General features: G+C 48.2%; 1 protein-coding gene across 1 annotated transcript in view; it reads right to left on the reverse strand.

The window, feature by feature from the left end:
* The window catches only part of COPS6 (COP9 signalosome subunit 6), a 131,638-nt gene extending 123,673 nt beyond the window's left edge, over window positions 1–7,965 (reverse strand). The window contains exon 1 of the mRNA XM_069216789.1: window positions 7,849–7,965. Within this exon, the coding sequence (XP_069072890.1) occupies window positions 7,849–7,930 (82 nt within the window). The 5' untranslated portion in view covers window positions 7,931–7,965. The remainder of the gene's footprint in view (window positions 1–7,848) is intronic.
* Window positions 7,966–9,672: the final 1,707 nt, after the last annotated feature.

Consider the following 9,672-nt stretch of genomic DNA (forward strand, 5'->3'; position numbering starts at 1 on the left):
GAGTAAGCGAAGCATTTGGTGTGCACAGAGCAAGAGGAGCTTCCCAGGTTTTTTTTTCCCCCCACAGGCATGACAACACTGGTAAAAGAAAGTAAAACTTCCCAAACACACTCTAGAGTAACAGACAGTGGAAGGGCCACGTCCTCCGAGTTGTGCTGCAAGATGCTATCTTACTCCAGCTAGCTTTTAGGTGCTGCCAGGATCTGAGGGAGGTGGTGGGCATAGTTATGTACCTCCAACTAGGCTAGCAAAGGGTTACAGAGAGCTCTAATAGAGCGAGATGGAGGAAGGAAGAGGAGCCTGGTGAGATTTGGAATGTACAGATTCCATGATCAAGTGACTGCTCCATCCTGGCTATTTTCTAAGGGAAGAAATCTTAATTGTGTGCGTTACTTCTGATACGGATCTGATCATGATCGGCTACCTCATCGCCATCTTGAAGCACTTAATAGTCTAGGGGTAGAACCTTTCACTTTGTTACGCTGTCTTTTCGATATACAGAGTCTCAGCACCCGGGGGGAGGGGGGGTTTGCACTCCATAAAACGTCCATAAGAGTACTGAGCTCATCTAAAAACAGACTTTTGACACCACACAAACATTCAAATAACGCACATTTGCAGGCAAAATTAAATATACTTGCAAAAAAATAATTAGCAACAAAATAAAGCATTTCTGTTGCGAGAGAGAACTGCGTATGGTATGGCACTGTCTGTTTAATCAAAGTACTTATGTCCCTGGAAAGGGACGAGACCTTTGACTGAGCAGGTCTCCTTTTGAAAAAGATAAAATGTAGATTAGGCTGCACTTTATTATTATGCTTTAATATGATCTGCAAGGGCTACTTCATTGGTAAAGGCACAAGCTCCCGTCTTCCACTTGGGCAGTTAACAATGCCTGTACATTCAATGCAGACTATATGTGCCCACGGTTTGGGTCCTTACAGTCCGCACCGTTTCTATCTAAAGAAACGGTTTGTGTGGTACAGCCTTCTAACCACACGCTTTGGGACACATTGCGGTAGCAAGCTCTGAGCTGCTGCTAGGAATCCTAAAACTGCAGAGAGTGGTAAAGAACAGTCGAAAGAACAAACGGATACTGCAGAATAAACATGATCGAGAATGTCAGCAAGTGTTAAATGCAAGTACACTATAGCTATATTTATAAATAAATGTAAACACCCAGACTGAATGACAAGGTACAAATGTCTGAATTGAATAACCTGGATAAGCAGGTCTGTTACCTTCCCTTTGACCCTACTTGGTCATCTCAGTGGCAAAATGCAAACAACTGACACTATATAATAAAAGCATGTGCTGCTGCCAAATGTATTTTTCAAAGAGAGAAAGCCGGCAGTAGGTTTTCAGCAAGGCCCAGTCAGACTTCCATCATTCCAAACTTAGTAAATTAAGTACCATTAAATTGTATAGGAGTAACACCTATTTACAGCAATTCGAAACCAGAAGTGCAAAATGAAGTGTTAGACATAAAAAAGACGAGTTATTAGTTTTACCAGCAGCAAATAATTTGATGGTGCTTTCAGCAAGTGGCTAACTTCCCTACTTCTGCTTGGCTTTTCAGGAGAAATCTATTTAGCACAGCCAGTGAGACGCTTTCAGCTTTCAACCTTGTTTTTTTTTTTTGGGGGGGGAACTTTTTTTTTTTTTTTTAAACCAGTCTCCAAACTCCGTTCCACCACCGAGACAGCCACCCTCAAAATCTTGGATGATATGCATTACGCCTAATGCCTAATGGTCCTATTAGACATACAGTGCTCCACACAACTAACCATCACTGGCGTTTACCACAAGCGGAAACCAGCACAGGCATCCAGTGCTTAATTTGTAAAATGATGAGTGCTGTTGCTCACAGCACCGCTCAGAAGCCTGTACCTGGTTCTATTAAATGTCAGTGCACCGAATACCAAGGCTGTGCCGTCCCAAATTCACTTCATGCCTCTTTAATCCACTGCCAGACATTCCATACCCCTTTATCTCACTCTCGCAGGTTCCTCCCTGCTCCCTTGGTGACGTTTTTTCGGTACCCCTCACCCCTCTTTTTGTGTAGGTTTTCCTTCTTTTGCTCTTGGGAAATGCCAGATGAAGAAAAATAAGTGCCTCTTAACGCTCCCCCCCGGCTCAAATTAAGCAGTGCGTGCACCAGAGGTGAAGTTTTAAACTGGCTTGCCTCTTTCCTGTATAATCAAGCACAACTAGTCTGGTTTGGAAAACATACACGCAAAAGTGCCTCCTATTTCTGGGGTCTCTCAAGTCTTGATCTCAGCTCCAGTGCTTGTCAATCTTTACAATGAGGCACTGAGAATCTTGATCTGGAGTAACTAACCATCAGTATGCTGAAGATACCCAGGTTTACACTGCTAACTTCTGTGCAAGATACACATACCATGAAGTTGTGTCTAGAATGAATACAAAAGAGATGTCAGACAACCTTTTAGAGTTCAATAAGCAGAAATCCAGCTTTTTTGTAACAAAACGCGATTGCGACACAAACACTGCAAACAACTGACTGGTAGCTCTTAACTGTGATGAGTTCTGCTCAACTTTTTCAAAAGCGGTTAAGTCGCCGGGTATAAGGATGCACTTACTCGCCACAGAAAATCACACTGATCAAACTACCTCACCTTACATGCCATAAAAAAATTAAATCCTTCCCTCGACCAACCCCATTTAAACCGTTATAACCATACTTAATTCTCCAGAAGATTAACTACAGCAACTTGTTATTCATTGGCGTCCCCACTTCACACTTAGCCTCTATTAAAACTGTCATTTTCTCTGCAGCGAGACTCCTCTACAATACCAGGAGATGTGATCTTATCACCCCAGAGCACAAAAATTTCCAACGGCTCACTCTAGAGGGTAGGATCAAGTCTAAGGTGGCTTGCACTACTTCCAGGATACTGCATCTCAACAAACGTACGCACTTGCTATCTACCACCAACAGATCTTTAAGTCAACAAGAGTCTTCAAAGCTGTCAGAACCTCAGATTAGATACAAAAAGATTTAACACTGGAAAAGCCACCTATTAAGCTATTTCAGGACCTGCAATAATGATTTAGGACTTACTTGCAGTGAAAATCCTCTTGGCAGAATCCTTCAATGGTATTTTGAAGCGCGGGGGGGAGGAGTATTTCTTTGATGACTTCTTCTAAACTAATGTTATCAGTCTCTCTGGGCTATGCACTTCCATTCTGTACTATTACTATAATTTCATCTGCTATTACCGTCTACCGAACCCCCACCTATCAATGGCAGACAGCCAAATAAGGCAGTCGGGCAATGCCGGATTGAGAGACTGACTTACACATGAGGTTTGGTCCCAATTTTAAAGGCTCATATTTTTGGGGAGTTGAGCCTGTGAGAGCATGCATCAGGCTTGCAAGACACTATAGTTTACAAAAAGGTCTTGGAACCTGTCCATTATTTACAATATTTTTTTTTTAGCTCCAGGGCCATTCGTTTGCAGCTTTCTTAGTTGGCCACTGCTGGCTAATCGTGACTTTTGATCCTTTCTGTGGAGCGGGAACCAAGCACAGATTGAATCAAGCTACTCAGTACCCGTTCGCTGCTCCTGACGAGCTTGAGGCACTATTTCTTGTCCCTCCTACTCTCCCTGCCAGCTGCCCATTCATTGCATTTTTCTTTTCTTGCTTCTCTTGGTATTGGTTCCTCTATTGTTGCGTCGCTGCTCCTGCCCCCTCTGTCTTGTGTTGTTGCTGGCATCCTTTCTGCTCCCTTGCTTGTTTTATTTACAGACTTTATTCCTCTAGGATGGTCAGACGGTCTGTTGGTAACCCAGTGTTTATTCGCACCCCAGTCTGTCATCACTATTAAGCTTGGAATACTTTCTAGCATTGTACTGTTTGGCCTCTTGCAATGGTGTGCTTATCAGCTGCTCCTCAGAAGAGTTTTTGCGTCTCATGCTGCGTACTGTGCCGGCTATTCCATTCTTTCTATTTTGCTGTACCTGTAAACGTAGCAGTTTGACTTGCACAATAAAACCCTCCAGCTGTGCTCAAATTTAAAAAGTAAAAATGAAGAACTAACACGTACCAGAATATCAAGCATGAAATGCCCTTAAATAAAAAGGTCATGCCAGACTCGCCGAGAGGCCACACCTTGAAACAAAGAAGTCAGCTAATGTAAGTGCTCAATCAATCAATCATTTGTAGAGCGCGCTACTCACCCGCGAGGGTCTCAAAGCGCTGAAGGGGAGAGGGGGAGTTGCTACTGCTCGAACAGCCAGCTCTTGAGGCGTCTCCTGAAGGTCAGCAGGTCCCAGGTCTGCCGTAGGTGGATGGGGAGGGTGTTCCAGGTCTTGACGGCGAGGTGGGAAAATGATCTGCCGCTGGCTGTAGTCCTGTGGATGCGTGGAACAGTGGCAAGGGTGTGGTTGGTGGAGCAGAGTTGTAGGTTGGGGGTGTAGAAGGTAAATTGTTTGTTGAGGTAAGCTGGACTGGCGTTGTGGAGTGCTTTGTGGGCATGGGTTAGGAGCTTGAAGGGGATCCTCTTGTTGACGGGGAGCCAGTGTAGGTCTCTCAGGTGGGCCGAGATGTGACTGCGGTGTGTGATGTTGAGGATGAGGCGTGCGGAAGCGTTCTGTACACGTTGCAGTCTTTCCTGGAGTTTGGCCGTGGTTCCCAGGTAGAGAGCATTGCCGTAATCCAGTCTGCTGCTGATGAGGGCCTGTGTGACCGTCCTTCTGGTTTCGTGGGGATCCACCTGAAGATCTTGCAGAGCAAGCAAAGGGTGGTGAAGCAATATGATGAGATGGCATTGACTTGCTGGGTCATGGAGAGCGATGAGTACAGGAAGAATCCCAGGTTGAGTGCATGGTTGGTGGGCATTGGTGCGGTTCCTTGAGTGGCCTGCCACCAGGAGTCATCCCAGGTGGAGGATGAGGATCTCTGTCTTCTCAGAGTTCAGTTTCAGACGGCTGCTCTCCATCTAGTCGGTGATGACCTTCATTCCGTCATGGAGGTTAGTTTTGGCGGTGGCGGGGTCCGTGGTGAGTGAGAGCACAGAAGTTGTGATAGGGGAATTCTGCAAGGAAGACCAACACCAGCAATGCAACCAAAGTGGATTTCCGGACGAGAGTACCTGTGGAACAAGGGGACCAAGTCCAAGAGTCGCGACAAAGTCGAGATTGGGCAGATGCCCCGGAAATGCCAGCTGAGGGTGCAAAGAAGCTGCCACCGGATGGTAGAAGCTGTGGATTCTGCAAGAACGAAGAGGGCTAGAAACTTCCCCTTTGGAGGATGGATGTCCCACGTCGTGTAGAAGCTTGCAGAGGTGTTCCCACGCAGAAAGACCGCAAACAAGCCTTGCTAGCTGCAAGGGTCGCGGTTAGGGTTTTTGGATGCTGCTGTGGCCCAGGAGGGACCAGGATGTCGCCACTCGGATGAGGAGACAGAGGGGGCGCCCAGCAAGTCAGGGAGCCCCGACAGAAGCAGGCAGCACCCGCAGAAGTGCCGGAACAGGCACTACGAAGAGGAGTGAACCGGAGCTCACCCGAAGACACAAAAGGAAGTCCCACAACGCCGGAGGACAACTCAGGAGGTTGTGCACTGCAGGTTAGAGTGTCGGGGACCCAGGCTTGGCTGTGCACGAAGGAAATCCTGGAAGAGTGCACAGGAGCCGGAGCAGCTGCAAATCACGCAGTACCCAGCAATGCAGTCTAGCGTGGGGAGGCAAGGACTTACCTCCACCAAACTTGGACTGAAGAGTCACTGGACTGTGGGAGTCACTTGGACAGAGTTGCTGACCTCCAGGGACCACGCTCGTCATGCTGAGAGGGTACCCAGAGGACCGGTGATGCAGTCTTTTGTTGCCTGCGGTTGCAGGGGGAAGATTCCGTCGACCCACGGGAGATTTCTTCAGAGCTCCTAGTGCAGAGAGGAGGCAGGCTACCCCCAGAGCATGCACCACCAGGAAACAGTCGAGAAGGCGGCAGGATCAGCGATACAAGGTTGCAGTAGTCGTCTTTGCTACTTTGTTGCGGTTTTGCAGGCATCCTGAGCAGTCAGCGGTCGATCCTTTGGCAGAAGGTGAAGAGAGAGGTGCAGAGGAACTCTGATGAGCTCTTGCCTTCGTTATCTAAAGAATTCCCAAAAGCAGAGACCCTAAATAGCCAAAAAAGGAGGTTTGGCTACCTAGGAAGGAGAATAGGCTAGCAACACAGGTAAGAGCCTATCAGGAGTCTCTGACGTCACCTTCTGGCACTGGCCACTCAGAGCAGTCCAGTGTGCCAGCAGCACCTCTGTTTCCAAGATGGCAGAGGTCTGGAGCACACTGGAGGAGCTCTGGGCACCTCCCCTGGGAGGTGCAGGTCAGGGGAGTGGTCACTCCCCTTTCCTTTGTCCAGTTTCGTGCCAGAGCAAGGCTGGGGGATCCCTGAACCGGTGTGGACTGGCTTATGCAGAGATGGGCACCATCTGTGCCCATCAAAGCATTTCCAGAGGCTGGGGAGGCTACTCCTCCCCAGCCCGGACATCTTTTTCCAAAGGGAGAGGGTGTAACACCCTCTCTCTGAGGAAGTCCTTTTTTCTGCCTTCCTGGGCCAGGCCTGGCTGGACCCCAGGAGGGCAGAAACCTGTCTGAGGGGTTGGCAGCAGCAGCAGCTGCAGAGAAACCCCGGGAAAGGTAGTTTGGTAGTACCCGGGTCTGTGCTAGAGACTCTGGGATCATGGAATTGTCTCCCCAATGCCAGAATGGCATTGGGGTGACAATTCCATGATCTTAGACATGTTACATGGCCATGTTCGGAGTTACTATTGTGACGCTGTACATAGGTAGTGACCTATGTACAGTGCACACGTGTAATGGTGTCCCCGCACTCACAAAGTCTGGGGAATTTGCCCTGAACAATGTGGGGGCACCTTGGCTAGTGCCAGGATGCACACACACTAAGTAACTTAGCACCCAACCTTTACCAGGTAAAGGTTAGACATATAGGTGACTTATAAGTTACTTAAATGCAGTGGTAAACGGCTGTGAAATAACGTGGACGTTATTTCACTCAGGCTGCAGTGGCAGGCCTGTGTAAGAATTGTCAGAGCTCCCTATGGGTGGCAAAAGAAATGCTGCAGCCCATAGGGATCTCCTGGAACCCCAATACCCTGGGAACCTCAGTACCATATACTAAGGGATTATAAGGGTGTTCCAGTATGCCAATGTGAATTGGTGAAATTGGTCACTAGCCTGTTAGTGACAATTTGGAAAGCAGAGAGAGCATAACCACTGAGGTTCTGATTAGCAAAGCCTCAGTGAGACAGTCATCACACAGGGCACACTTATGAGCACTGGGGCCCTGGCTGGCAGGGTCCCAGTGACACATACACTAAAACAACATATATACAGTGAAATATGGGGGTAACATGCCAGGCAAGATGGTACTTTCCTACACCTACCCCATTTCTCACCCTACGTAAAACCCTACAGGAAAGTGGAAAACGAGCAAATCTCTCATGAAACAAGCTGAGTAGTTTCTGCACTCAGCCGAGCTCTCTAACATTCGTACAAGCAGGGCTTGAAATGGAAAAATAAAAGTGCAGGTATTCTGTACCGGAGTACCTGCTTATTTCTGAGAAGTGCCGGTACTCTCCAATTAAAACTATTATGTTTTTCTTGAGAAGTCCGGACAGTACCCGCCCATTTAAAGCTCTGCGTACAAGCAATCTCCTTGTACGGGCGTGGCAAGTTTATGTATTTTTTTAAAGTTATATTGGCATTGCTCCGTAACACCGACCGAAAGCTAAGCCCCCATTTTCTTATACTCAAGGAAACGACATTCTAGTGCTTAACCCCCGCCCAGACCCCGAGTCCGGTACCTGCAGCATCCACCTCCATCCCACCGCCTCCGTTAGCAGTCGCACCCCCGGTAGCATCAGCTGCACCCGCCACCGCCGCCATCTTTCCGTGCTATGACGCAACAAGAGCGACGGAAGAGGCACCGCGGCAAGGGGGCGTCATATTCAATAATGTCGCTAACATTTCGTCCTGACAGGACAGGCATTCCTACTGCGCATGGGCGTTAGTGGCGGCCATTGCAGAGACAGGCAGCAATGATAATGCTCAATAACTAATGTCGGTGCTGCCGCATTAAGGCACGTACATTGGTTACTGACAGTGTAACCACTCGTATTAGAAGGTCGTCTGGTGACTGTCCCGGTCTGCAGCACATTTTGCTGTTGTCGGGCAGTTTCTGTCACCATTTAAACTACACACGTTTCCAGGCTGTGCCTTTGTCAGAACACTCTTTACGTTGCTGGGTTTGACGTGTCTGTGTGCGACCGATAGTGTTTGTGTGTGATCATGTCTGCTGGTGCGAGCACGTGCGATGGTGTGGATAAGAGGTGTCCTGTGTGTCTGGTGGCGTGTGTGATTATGATAGTATATTTGCGTGTGCACAGTGTGTAGCTGTCCAGGTCCCCGTCCCAGTCCACAACCAGCTGGCGCGAGACACCAAATACGCCGTTTTATGCACCTCATGTGGGCCTGCTGAGAAGCCCTCAGGCAGGAGGGTGCGAACAACCGCAGGCTAAGATGTCTGTCCGTCTGTCTGTCAGCGCTGCACACTAAACTGTGCAGGAGGTGACCTGGGCATTGCAGCTTTAGAAACTCCTTTAGAGAATATGCCAAATAATCCGAACACATAAAGTAAATGGTCATAAACTAGCAGAGGCCTCTAGTACAGCAACAGTAAAGCGATCAAAACACACAGTGTTATCTGGCCAGGGTGGTACAGCCGATGTCCCGGTATAGCGCTGTATCCGGGGCTGAAGCGCTTCTTCCACCACTGATTCATGGACGCGCCGTCGTCGGGGTGGGAAAGGATCAGATGCCAACCATATTAGCGTCAAGAGGCTCAATGGTGACCTTGTGCTTTATAAATCTATGATAACAGGACATAACATACGACGCTGAGATCCTGCTCACAGCGCTTTGTTCAAGCTTTGTAAGAATCTCTGAGCCTCATTTACTATAAAGTGGCCCATCGCTCACAATGCACCAGTTTGCTTGCCCAGGCCTGCGGCCCCTTAACGACACCATGGTAGCGCGTCTTTACAATACAGCACACCATGGCACTCGTTAGCCCCGCTCCGTCAGAATTTCTGATGCAGTTGTGCCGCTTTGCTGGAGTAGCTTTAAAAAATGTGACGCTAATCCAGTAAAGCGCGGGGAGACCCATAGAACAAATCAGTGTCCCTTTAACGCCAGCCGTCAGCAAGTGTTAAATAATGACGCTAGAATGACGCACTGAAGTCTTGTAGATTTCATTGTGCCATTCCTGAGGGCCTCCTTACAGGGGAATGCCTCCCTTGTATATATTATACCTGGGGGAGGTATAATATGGCGGAATGGTTTACAAACTGGTACAGTGGTACCATTTCACCAGTTTGTAAATGCGGCGTGTGGTGGGGGACTGTTCTGTGCCGCCGTAGCATAAGGAAAAATGAAGCTTGTCATCGACGGCCACGTATGGGGCTTCTAAATAAGCCCTTCTCCCTCTTGCGGCACTTCATGCTGCACCTGTGCTTACACAATATTTGTGGAACAACCAATGAACTGTGTGTGCCTATTTAAACAGAGACCCGTTTGGAAAACATGGCTGGTTGGGACACAACGTGTATTTGCACCAAGTGGGCAGTACT

The sequence above is a fragment of the Pleurodeles waltl genome, chromosome 12 (genome assembly GCF_031143425.1).
Source record: "Pleurodeles waltl isolate 20211129_DDA chromosome 12, aPleWal1.hap1.20221129, whole genome shotgun sequence".
Lineage (NCBI taxonomy): Eukaryota > Metazoa > Chordata > Amphibia > Caudata > Salamandridae > Pleurodeles > Pleurodeles waltl.